General features: G+C 47.9%; 1 protein-coding gene across 3 annotated transcripts; it reads right to left on the reverse strand.

The window, feature by feature from the left end:
- Nucleotides 1–1,850: 1,850 nt before the first annotated feature.
- On the reverse strand, nt 1,851–12,139 carry LOC148390254 (RNA-binding protein 39-like). Of its 3 annotated transcripts, XM_088390605.1 has the most exons (16): nt 11,834–12,139; nt 10,375–10,429; nt 9,062–9,168; nt 8,905–8,951; nt 8,049–8,207; nt 7,075–7,170; nt 6,884–7,001; nt 6,667–6,819; nt 6,042–6,188; nt 5,905–5,970; nt 5,543–5,747; nt 3,994–4,080; nt 3,808–3,919; nt 3,624–3,729; nt 3,486–3,564; nt 1,851–2,174 (listed from the first exon to the last, which is right to left on the reverse strand). In XM_088390605.1, exons 1-16 carry the CDS (start codon nt 12,107–12,109, stop codon nt 2,071–2,073), a joined length of 1,917 nt encoding a protein of 638 aa, XP_088246731.1. In that variant the 5' UTR covers nt 12,110–12,139; the 3' UTR covers nt 1,851–2,070. The 3 variants fall into 3 exon arrangements, with proteins under 3 accessions (XP_088246731.1, XP_088246732.1, XP_088246733.1); XM_088390606.1 differs by lacking the exon at nt 9,062–9,168 and having other exon boundaries at nt 10,375–10,425; nt 11,834–12,131; XM_088390607.1 differs by lacking the exon at nt 9,062–9,168 and having other exon boundaries at nt 11,834–12,129.
- Between the last annotated feature and the right edge of the window lie 788 nt (nt 12,140–12,927).

A 12,927-nucleotide genomic window follows, 5' to 3' on the forward strand; every position in this document is an offset into this window, starting at 1 on the left:
ACAATACAGCGCTGGGCCCTTCAAGAGCGGAAAGTCTCCATTCAGAAAAGGCAACGTTCAAGGTTCTTTGGTTAGCTTATATCAGTTGCACATGCCAGTGTGGGCCGAGTTTGATGGGTGATGAGTCTTTGGGGTGGGGCAAGTTCGCCATGGGAGTGGGTGCTGGTTATGGGCGATTGGGTGTGTGTGGGGGCTGTTGTCTTCCATCCCGTCTTTCGGCCTTGGCGATCATCTTTGGCCGAGTCCTTGGCTGGCTCCCTCTGGCACCTGCTGGTTTTATCTCCGTGTGACCTTCCTGTGAACATTCTTCCCCAATCTTGGACATACACTGTCGTACCTCATTCTTTCAATTTTGTCATTTTGTACGAAATTATGTTAGCTTTTGGCTGTGACATCATCAATTGCTGTTCTTTTGATACTTCATGTCTTTGCTTATTCTTAGTTTAATCATGCTTCCAACCATATCTTTTCTTTGTTAGGCAAAATAATTCCCTCTTTGCATAGCATTCAGTAGTAATCAAAAACTGGCGTCTAGCATTAGTCAAAACATAAGATACAATCAAGTACTGAACGGTCAAGACGACTCTGGCCGTGTCCATGATTTAGAGCAGTGGTTCCCAAACTTTTTCAGACTAGCGCCCCCTTGGCTCCCCAGTGAATTCCTAGCGCCCCCCCCCCCCCCCGTCGACTGACTCGTCCCACCGCACATGTTGTGTACAAATCGTCGTCCGTCCACCCCCCCACCCCCGTCGACTGACTCGTCCTACTGCACGTGTCATCAAACAAACTTTCAAACTTCTGACTTCGGACTGCCGCCCCCCCTACCGCCCCCTTCAACTTCTGACTTCGGACTGCCGCCCCCTTCGTCCTCACCGCCCCCCCAGATCTTTCCACCGCCCCCAGGGGGGCGGTACCGCCCACTTTGGGAACCACTGATTTAGAGAAAAAACATCAGGCATGCATTACACAGTTCCTTAAGGGCCATTAAGCTATTTAGGGAATATATCAAAAGTCATTTGTTATTTCAAAGTGCTCAGAAATATATATCAGATCATAGTTATAAAAACCTTTCTCATTACCACTTATCAAAAATGTCGTTATGTCTTCTTTATTGATTTGGTGTGTAGGTATAATTATATGCTTAAAATGTTTCTTTTATTGATTTAATATGTGAATATACTTGTCTGCTTATGTTCTTTATTCAATGAGGTTTGAGCATATCTGTTTTTGTAGCTAGGCAGGACTTTTTGTATTTCGACCCCATTCCTTCACTAACTAGATTAGTTTTATGCTTATGTTGGAATGTAACCTGTAATAAATAACCTAGCTTGTCCTGTCTTACACGACGTTGTAAAACACCCCCTTATATGCTTTGACCAGAGGTCAGGGGCTTCAACTCCATCCTTTCCACTCTCACCCCCACCCTGTTTCTCTCAATAAAAATGCTCTTGCAAGAGGCCTGAGTCAAACCTCATTTGATCATCGCTGTACACACAGCGACGAATTAAGCAAGTGCTTAAAAAGGGCATACTGTCTCCCGTGTGGTTCTTGCAAAAATAAGTTAGTGAGCACCACTCTAACAAACATCTGTGGGAACATTTTCTAGAAAAGGAACAAAGGGTAGAATTTACTTATAAACCAACACATATTATGATGTAGGCCGAAATTAAGTTTCCCCTCCTTGTATCCGCCACTGATTTCAATGAAGCCCGCCTATGACTCGCAACACAAACGAAGGACCATGTACACACATGTGTGCGTGTTTATTAGTTTGTAGCTCACGTGTAAACAGCTTGGACCCACGTCACGTCGTCTTGAGAAAAAAAAGCCACTCGTTTACGACTTGAAAATAAAGTTTCATAAAGGATTTTATTAGAAAACCAAGACAAATGTTTGATGTCGGTGGTCGGGCCTCCTCGCAGCTCACAGAGCTCATTCATTGGACAGCACGGGCCCGCGATGGACGGAGGCCACACCCTTGACATTTTCAACACGACAGGAAGTCAATAGCGAGAAGCTCACTGAACGATGCGAAAATAACTCATCAAAACATTTCACGGCGCGGTTAAGTCATCGGCGCGGGGGCGGCACCAGCAGCTGCGTGGCGGTGGCGGCGTCCGGGAACAGGTTGTGGTAGGCGGGAAGCGGCACGTATGCCGCCTTGATCATCTTGCCTGCAAGCACACGGACGAACAAGCTCAGCAACACTGATGGACCGTAGTAGCGGATGTGCTCATTGCTCTTGTGCTCCCACTTTTTCATTGTTGGGTTTGCTGCGCTCATAGGCCCCCTTCCAGTCGACATGCCTCAAAATCGCTCCAACGATTAACTTGAAATTCAGTTTTTGCCTCACCTTATGTCGAGACTCGAGCATTCACTTTGGACATTGCTTTGTTACCCTGTAGCCCTTTGTCGTCATCAGCGCATAAGTGTTCAAATTAATAGATTCATTGACAACTTTTTTTTTTAATTTAGAGATCTTCCCCCGTCCAATCGACATGCCTCAAAATCGCTCCAACGATAAACTTGAAATTCGTTTTTTGCCTCACCTTATGCCGAAACTCAAGCATTCACTTTGGACATTGCTTTGTTACCCTGTAGCCCTTTGTCGTCATCAGCGCGTAAGTGTTCAAATTAATAGATTCATTGACAACTATTTTTTTAATTTAGAGATCTTTTGAACTAAACATTATCAACATCTGATTTCAGATAAGGACTTTGCAAACATCTGCTTTTAATTCGGAAAACACTGACCACTAATCCTTTGTGTGATATTGCTTAGCTGGTGTTTTTTAATCACTCAATAAAAAAAAGGTTCATAATCAGGGAGGAAAAACTCTAAAAAACAACAACAAAACAAACAATTTAATGTAATGGAATCAGCAATTCCAAAAATATTTGAATGACCGGCCTACATCAGCGAGCGTGCATGTGACTGTCTGTCACAACTGTGTCTGTCACAACTGGAAGGTTGTGGGTTCAAACCCTGGCCGGGTCATACCAAAGACTATAAAAAAAATGGGACCCATTGCCTCCCTTCTTGGCACTCAGCATTAAGGGTTGGAATTGGGGGGTTATATCACCAAATGATTCCCGAGCGCGGCACAGCTGCTGGTCACTGCTCCCCTCTCCCCCAGGGGATGGATCAAAATCACACGGGGTAGGGTTAAATGCAGAGGACAAATTTCACCACACCCAGATGTGTGTGTGACGATCATTGGGACTTTAACTTTTAACTTTAAATTTGACTGTCAACGTCAGTCCTATCACTTGCAGTAGTCTGCAGACCAAAGCTGCCACATCCCAGCAACAATGCAACCCACGAGGCGAGGCCTATCCAGCGGACCCTTGGTTCAGAGATTCTCCTTACAACGAATGGGAACAGAACAATGGTTCCGGCCCCGCAACCATTGTCTTGGCATGGACGACAGGTCAAGACAGCAGGAAAATAGCACGCCATATCACCCACCTGCGACAAATCTCACCTGCAAAGTATCGTCCGTGAAGCGCGCCGACGGCCGCCATGGCAGCGGGGATGGACGGACACTTGACGTACACGTTGCCCTGGAAACCACGAGCGGAATTGAACCAGGGCGGGATCAGGACTTTAGCGTGGATTTTACCTCTGTTGAGTTCTTGTCCACGTAGATGTGAACGACACCGCCGTGTTTGTTGCACTCTTCAATGACATCGTGCTGGATGTCTACCTCCCAGCCGGGATGATCCTCACTGACACAGGCAAACACACACACACAAACATAAGCGGTAATGCCGCGGTTTAACACGTTGGACAGTAACAAGGCACACCTGCTGGGGTTGAACATGTTGGAGAGCTGGAAGCAGTGCGTGGCCAAAGGCTGAGAGGGAAGGTTGAGCGCCGGGGGGTTCATGTTGAGGTTCATGGACGGATTCATGGCCGCTGTCACGCAATCAAGTACGCGATGGATCAGCGAGGCCGGGGGCGGAGCTCAGGTCGAGTTGCGCCAGCCTTACCTGAGACGGCGGCCATGGCGCCGATGGCGATGGCACCGCTCATCTGCAGCGCTTGCTGGGCAGCGGGAGGGATCTGCAGGCCCGTACCTGGACGCCAAGCACATTACTTGTCTCCTTTCAGCTCTTACACCGCTGTCATTAAGAAAATTGCGACCAGAGGAGCGGGACACCAAGCTGGGTGCCTTTTTTTTTTCCCCATTGTGGTATCAGGCTGTGACTTCTGTGCTATATCAGAAACAGTTTGAAGCAGCTCAAAGAGCCAGAGGCCATGCGGGGTCAGTTAAAAGGTGTGATCATATCTCGAAAAGGGGACTTCAATGCAAGCTAGCGCTATGGGATATAGGGAAGATGATTAGGGCCAGTTAAGAAGAACAAATAAGAGGGTGACAGGATTCTGACTTTTTTCTCAGAATTCTGACTTTAAAGTGATAATTCCCACTTTAAAGTGATAATTCCCACTTGAAGGTCAGAATTCTTAGAATAAAGTCAGAATTCTGACTTTAAAGTGGTCAGCTAGACATTTGCTCTGGTTCATGGAGCTTAAACTGGACCTCCAGCTGGAGGTCAGGGTGACTTCCAGGGCCACGGGTGTCAACCAGCCGTGCCCAGGGAGGGTTCCAGGAGGCTGGCTAGACATTTTTAACGGTTCATGGAGCTTCCACTGGACTTCCAGCGCCACTCGCCATGCCCAGGGAGGGTTCCAGGAGGTCGGCTAGACATTTTCTCCAGTTTGTGGAGCTTCCACCGGACCTCCAGCTGGAGGTGGTGGGCACTTCCAGCGCCACCAATTATCACTTTATTCTCAGATCAGAATTCTAACTTTAATGTGGGAATACTGACTTTAAAGTGAGAATTCTGACTTAAGGGTCTATTCAGACCTGACTGTTTGGTCCGCTTTAAACAGACCAGGGTTCAATTGTAACGCTGGTCCGGACCTTTTGTGCAGGTGTGAATACACGCAAACGAACCCTGGTGCGGATTAAAGAAACGGATCGAGACCCACTTCTTCAAGTGGTCTCAGTTCGCTTCCAAACGAACTCTGGTGCGGTTCGCTTTAGGTCTTAATACAAACAGCGTAGATCTGAACCAACAGCATAAATATGCAGAGCAAGAATGCAGCGCATAGGACTCGCATGATTTCCTCCATTTATAGGTCTGTGCTTTGTGTGCCGCCCTGGTCATTGCTGTCCAATGGGAGCACAGATCATCACAAGCGTGGATGTCTATACTTCACTTGCAAAATGTACAGTCTGAATAGGAATGAAAAATATTAAGGGTTTATTCAGACCAGAAAAGTTCTTTAGTCCGCTTGTTTGGTCCGGACCAAAAGCGGACTTAATGTTTTTAGTTTGGTGCGGTTCCTATTTAGACTGTACATTTTGCAAATATACACATCCACGCTTGTGCTCCCATTGGACAACAATGACCAGGGCGGCACACAGTGCACAGACCCGGAAATGAAGTAAAACACGCAAAGAGGCGGTGTACGAAACGTGAAGGCAACACGAGAGCCTCTCAAAAGAAGCCATCGGTCTCCCACCTCACTCACCTTCGGCGAGGCGGGCCATAAGTTGCAGCCGCCCAGTGGTACCCAAGTCGATACCGGTGCGCTCCAGCTCGTCGCTGTCCAGCAGGGAGGCAGCGGCCGAGCCGTCGCTCCGCTCAGTCACGTGACCCACCTTCATGGGCCGACCCGCCAGCTCAAAGCCGTTGAGCTGCTCCAGAGCTTTCTTGGCGCACTCTGCGTCTGCAAACTGTTGGAGAAATGCTTGGGAAAGGGCACGGCAGAAATTTGCACAGAAAACTACGCGGGGGGGTACTGAATTCTAAAAAGTGTGCCTTTCCTGTTATATTTGGAATTATAATAAAAAAAAAAAAAGGGAGCCTTTTGTTGTTCGTGGGTCGACTCACTGTGATGAAGCCGTAGCCTTTGGAACGGCCCGTCTCGCTGTCCATCATCAGCTGGATGCCTTCGATCTGACAAGCAAATATGAACACGTCAGCCACCCTGACCCACTGCTTTGTTGTCTGATCCCAAAGTGTCTCACCCTTCCAAAGGGCTCAAAGATTCCTCTCAGCATCTCCTCCGTAATGTTAAAGTGCAGCGAGCCAATGTAGAGCCTCATGGGCCCCGACGAACCTTTCTGAAGGTTGTTGGCAGCAGCGGCGGCGGCGGCTGCCCGGTTCTTCTCGGCCTGGACATGGAAATCTTAATTCAGTTAACACCCGTCGCGTAAACCTAGCTCACTAGTCACATTTGTAGATTTTATTCCCTGAACGACTAGTGAAGAAAAAAAAAGTTGGCCAAAGATGCATGGACCTGGAAACCACGGCTGCACGGTAAGCCGGAGCCCAACAGGACATGACCGGCTTTTCACCTGTGAACAGATTGTGGATGGCCGGGCAAAGGTATGGGCTTTAACTGTTGCCCGAGTTTCCCGGAGAGAAGAGCAATGAGCAAACTGATTGATTTGTGGCTGGATGGAAGTGAACTCACTCTCTTGCTCCCGCTTAAAGAAAAGACCCGTAATTGAGTCGGTACCGGTAGTGCCTTACGTACTTAGTAATAGAAATTGCTCCAACTTATTACAATGCGCTGCTCAGTGAGCCCCCCCGCCCAAAAAAACATGCCGGCTGCAAGCCAACTTTAGAAGCTCATTGCTTGCACGTTACCTGCGAAGCCTGCACAATTATGGGAACTCCCAGTAGCCTTTGTCCCGTCAGCCCGATGGCGAGAGGAACAGAGCTGGCCTCCACAAACTCGATGTAAGCGATGCCCTTAGACCGACGCGAGTTCCTGTCCGAGATCATCCTCACGTCTCGAACCTGAGCGGGGAAAATACGCGGCAGAGGTTGGCTAAAGCGAGCCCCTCACGTGCGGTGACGTTACCTTCCCCACAGCAGAGAAAAAGTCCTCGAGGTCTCGAGGGCGAATGCGGGCAGCCAGTTGCATGCAGAAGACGGTCCTGGCATCTCGCTCCTCTGGGGTCAAGTTGTCCACCAGAGGTCTTCGCGGGAAAAAAGATACAGATAAAGCCCAGAGATCTGTTCGCTTAGCTCCAACATGCCTTCGAGACCTACTTGTTGGGACTCTTCTCCCTCCGGATGGGACTCTTGTCTCTTCTGATTGGACTTTTCTCCCTCCTAATGGGTGTCCTGCTCCTTGACCGCTTCCGTCTGCACACACAGGACGCAAAATGTTCCTCTTGATGCTGGCTTTTGTTGCATGTCGAATTCGGAAGCGGGCGCTCGTGCCTCCCTTTGCAGCTCTACGGTCAAATCAACGCTTTGAGAGCAACAGTTGGGACGCCACTCTTGGAATTAGGATTTGGCTTTACGGCCAATGGGTCGAATTTCAAATGGGTATAGTGCTGGCCTGAGATACGCAAAAGCGCCTCACGGTGGCAGTGAATTCAACACTCTTTACAAACTGGACATTTCAAATCGTTAAATGTCACTACCAGGCAAAGTTTACTCTCAAACTGAATGTAAAAAAATAAATCAAAGTACGGCCGTCCAAGCTGTGAGAAAAAAGTCCATATAGCTGAATGCTCACGCTAAACGCAAGTTGCGATTTAAACAGCTAGAAGACAGCAACAAATAGGCAGATTATATCATGGTATTCTGTGTATGTTGAGTAGCGTGCGGCACTGTTGCGCTATTTTCTGGAATGTCTGCTGTACGTGCACTTGCTCCTTTTTTTGCTCCTCTTATTTGTTGTGTTATTTATTCATTATTTATTCAGCACGCTGTTGTTATACTTGTTTACTTGTTTGTCTGATGTGGGCCATGTCTTGTCACCGTGGGATAGGGGGGAACGAAATTTCGGTTTCTTTGTGTGTCTTTGGCATGTGGAGAAATTGACAATAAAGCTGACTTTGACTTTGAATATTAGCGCCGTACTGGTGAAATCAGAGCTGTTTGACTGTGACAAAGAAAATAATATTTTTAAGTCTACCTAATGTCATCACTGCTGGAGGGTCTCATTAAGAGTTTCGCTTTACAGCAAGGTTACATTTGAGGAAGGCTGGACCAGACTGACAGGAGGAACTCACGCCTTGTGATAGTCTCTGTAGCGGCCACCCCTCTCACGGCTGCGCCGGCGCTCTCGGCTGCGACTGCGCCGCTTCTCCCGGCTGCGCTTGCGCTCGCGGCTCCTCTTCCTCTCTCGACTTTTACTGCGCTTCTTGTCGCGACTGCGGCTGCGCTTCTTCCTGCCGGAACGCAGCATTGAGCACCACCGTTACGGTTGAGACCGCAAGGACGTGCCGCGTGCCAGACAGAAGGGGCGGCATGCCAGATGGACAAGGAAGGAATGCAGACAAACGACAGACAAAAAAAAGATGTCGGACCAGACAGACGAAACAAAAGTGAAAGAACAGGAAGCAGGCCAGCAGTGAGCAAGTTGACCGACAAATTGCAGACAGGCGCACGGATACGACAGAACACAGAATAAAAGATGATGTTCCGACTGGCGCTGGCCCAAACAACTTCTTCTTGCTGGAGGTATATGTGATAGTTGCAGTCAGTCATGTCTTTGTCAGGCACCCGAGATGCTCTTGTTGACGTTGAAAACGTTTTGCCGCTCGCCCGTGAGGTTTTTGCCTGTTCATGCAAAAAGCCTTTCTTTTGTGCCCGAGCAGTTGTCACTATGCAATGCTGTTGAAAGCGCTTCTCCTTTTGCTCATTTGTTCAAATAGAGTCATTTGAGTAATACGGACTTCAAAGGCTCCAAAGGATGTTCTGACGACACTGCTGGAGAGTGTGTGCGGACGCTCCACATGGTGCGGACAATGAAATTTTGTTTCCACCTATTTTTGTGGTAGCCTTATCACAGACAGGATGACAGGTGAGCCAAGACAGCACAAGACAGGACAGGACAAGGCAGAAGAGTGTGACGGCGGCAGGTACCTCTTGGCCTGTTCATCCCCGCCATTGGGGCTGGCCGTCTTGTCGTCCTAGCGGGGTCGACAGAGAAGAGCGTGAGGAGGCGGACGTGACATTGGGGAGTTGGCGGGATGAGGGCAAAAGAGAATATGGAGAATGCATGAGTGACATTCAAACAGACTTTTTGCGCGCTGGGGGAGGGGGTCAGAGCTGAGGCGGGCGGCCGACTCGGGCGGCAGGGACTCTTCTTCCTCTGTGGGTGCTGCGCTGGGACGCATCTCAAGGGCCCTGCAGCAGACAGGAGTCTTGCGTCAAGTCAACTCGCAAGTGGGCGACGCCTGCCTGGCTTGCTCACGCTCGCCGGCTCCGCCACACTCGGGCTACCTTCTTCCACTCGTTGCTACGCCAGGACTCGACATGCGTCTCATGCGTTAGCATGGCAATCAGTCACCATGCTGTCCAGGCCTTTCATTTCGTGATGATGCATGTGAATGGCATCTTTGAAGGTCCAACCAAAATACCAGGTTGTGTCAGGTGACCCTTTGCAAGACAATGGCATAAGCCAATAGCAAGTGAGATCCCGCCTCCCGCTGTGGCCGAGCCATTCGAATATGGAGCCTTGCCCTGCCTATTTGTTTTTAGTTTTTTTAGGGGTGGGGCTTTTCTGTTACTCATTGTTGTTGAAGATGGCAACAAGCAGAAGTTAGGTGATTGTTCACCCATGACTTAGCCAACCTCTGGGTTGGTCACGCCATGGTGCGAACACAACGGTCTGCAAGAGGAGTTCAATGTCCTTTTATAACATGGCAAATTACATTGGCTTAATAGACCGTCTTTGGTGTAGCTATGGTCATTGACAGTGTGATCAACAAGATATGAAACAAGTGATCGATCAGTCAAATTCAAAATACATTAACATCCCATCACATTTCATCAACTTTCAAACAAATTAATGAGCAAAGCACCACCTTGAGAACACGGCAAAATTATTCTGTGCAAGCCTGTTCATATTTGGCACACATTACGAAGACAAATTCATCAGTTAGTGCTTTTCTGTGCACGTTTATTGTGCTTTCTCCTTGTTGTAAAGCCAAACAACTATTCAAGCACCAACATATTGTTGTTGCTGTAAGCCTAACAGAAATTCATTTATTCATCTCCAGTTAATGAATCAATCGGCCAATTAATGGCTCATGGCAATTTTCGATACCATATGCCAGATGTGGCATCCATAATGATAATGGTCTGGGCCCAGCAAAAATGAATTCCGTTTCTCTTCTAACACTTGCCCTCTTCACGGCTAAGAATATGCTTCACTTGCACGAAACGGTAGTTTCTCGGGACGAAGGATTTGGATGTGGCACAAAAATAAAAAGACAAACAAAAGTCAAGGAGGAGAGCAGAAAAGATACAATGAGCAGTTCTGACGTGGCGAGTCAAAGGCAACGTCGCGAGTGTGAGTCCGTGCGAATAACGACAGAAGAGGACGCTCACCTTCCTGTAGGGAGCCTCCAGCATCGCCTCGATGTCCAGGTCGTCCGCCATCTTGCTGCATCACGCACATGTGCGTGCATGAACACACACATACACACACGCACGCACATACACACAGAGTTATTTGGCATTCGGTTTCTCTAGACACAAGACAGGAGCGGCTCATCGCAACACAGTGAGTTCCTCCTCTGCTCTCGTCTTCTGCAGTTAGCTGCTGTGCTTATTTTGCAGTGAGTCGCCAACGAGTCTCCTTTGAGCTACATGATGGAGCCAACAAATCCAATTGGTCAATGGTCGGAGCGAGGAATTCCAGTCCTGCCGTCAACTGGCAATTTTAGATTGCTTACAGCGAGTTGAGAGTGAGCAGATTTGAAGGAATGGAGCGGCATCTCGGCAGCGATCGCTTTAACCACAATGCGACAAGGTAGCGCATTGTCACCGGCACAGAATTGATGAAGTCGCCCGTCCAGGGCATTGATGACACCCATTGCAACGCCATGAGAAGAAAGCCCGCACTTGCTGTTGCTATCGTTGAGCCCTGGACCTCTAACGTGCTCAACTTCTCTTCTATTTGCTATTATTGACTTCACTTATTTTTCTATTCACTTGTTCAAAAAATAAAACACTTAGAATTAAGGGTTAACCAACTAGGTGGCTTCATCTAGTGTGGATGTTCCCAAATTCTGTGGGCCATTCTTATGGCTTGTTCCTCCAACGATCCCAGTGAGTTTGTGTGGGAACATGTCAAGCTTATGTGCGCCAATTTGGGATGATATTGGCATTTCTGCAGCGCCTCTTGGAAACACATCCATGATCTCGGATTTCTGAAGACGTTTACACGATGTTTGCCCTTTTCATTTTGGCCTGCGCCTTGTGCGCGAGATCACGTGATCGTAACGTCCTGTTGACTTCAATTCGTATTTGTAGTTCTCGCGCCACTCACGGCAAAATAAAGCTAGGTCGCAAGTTAATCACTATGTGGACAGAGAGAAGACTGACAGACGGATGGACAGTGAGCGGGAGAGATCGTCGGCCTGAATATAAGCAGGACACAGGTGAACAGGTTCGGTATTTCAATGAGGAAAGCTTTGCGAATGGGCGACCTTGCGAATAGTGGGGATTCACTGTAACGACATTTCGATTTATCTCAATGGGGAAAATGTATTGGATAGCCAAGTGAGTGCATCAACTTCAATGCTTCATCTGAGCCTATTCAAGCCTTAAGTGAAGATAGCCCACCCGGTATAGTTAAAGTGGCCACTCGCCTGGCATCGTGCCGTCTGCTGCCGCGGCCTTGTGAGCGCTTCGACATTAGCTAGGCCTCCACGCAGGGCCCAGCCGGCTAGCTGTTTGCTCGCGATGCGAACTCGACGCTAACTAGCAACGCACCCGCTTCGCCTTTAGCAACGCGTATGCCCGACCCGGGGCAAACCAAATGACCGAACGAGACGACTTTTACCTCGCTCCTCAGCCCCTGGTCTGCTGCTCTAGCAACAATAAGTGTCAAACGTCGCCAAGGTTGACTTTGACCGCTCTTCCGTCGTTGGCGCGACGTTAAGTTCTTACACTTGAAATGGCGCGAAATGCTCTCGCGAGAGGAGATTATGGACGCGAGATCACGGGGTCGTTTTGATTGACAGCTTGATTTTCCATAAGTCCATAAGTTCATTCTTAAATCAACTAAATAATAGATGCAACATATTTTAAATGAACGGCATTCAATAATAATCGACATGTCAGCTTCTCCTCTGTGCCGGTGTTACGGTTCCACTTGCTCCCGTGTTATCTTGCTCCCTGTCTCCAGTTGCGTTCGTTAGGGTAAAGCGAGTTGCGCAACCTTGTGTTTCGTGACTGCAGATTCGTCACAAGCGACATGGAACTTGTCTGACTGCAAAACTGTGATAAATTCTCAATAAAAACGTGGAACGAAACGTCTCGTTTACATTTCCGACTGGCTGCAAGAAATAGCAAACACTAAAAACTCCGAATAGAATACAACTTAACAGGTCAGGTATACATATATTTTAGTAGGTTGGTGAGGAAGGCAATACGTAACTTTCAATACAAAAAAGAGCCCCCCAAAAAAGGTCAAATACACAAAGGGCAACATTCTGTTCTCGCCACACTCTTATTAATATGTAAAGGCGATCACTATAACATTGGCGACACTGTTGCGTTGGCGATCAATCTGTTGCTTTAGTGCTTGAATCCTTTCCTTATGTGTCTCGAAAGTTGATCATGTCATAAACGCATGATGCCCTACTGCGAGGTTGGCGTGAAGACTGGGAACGCGACCATGTTAAGTTTGTTGTTGTATACACCAGGCATCAGATCAACTGGTACCCTCGCCGGGTAATTTAGTTTTGGCTATATTCAAGATAATTTGCCCTGATTTCAATGTGTGTATGATAGCATAGCGGTTAAGATGGCCAGTGATTCATTCTTTATTACTTTGCGTCACGGGTTCAAATCCCATTTATGACTGTTCTATCTTTTATTTTTTTTTAGTGTTTGCTATTTCTTACAGCCAATTGGAAATGTAAACGAGACGTT

Source organism: Syngnathus floridae, chromosome 11, assembly GCF_059516105.1.
Source record: "Syngnathus floridae isolate MCC-2025c chromosome 11, RoL_Sflo_1.0, whole genome shotgun sequence".
Classification (NCBI taxonomy): domain Eukaryota; kingdom Metazoa; phylum Chordata; class Actinopteri; order Syngnathiformes; family Syngnathidae; genus Syngnathus; species Syngnathus floridae.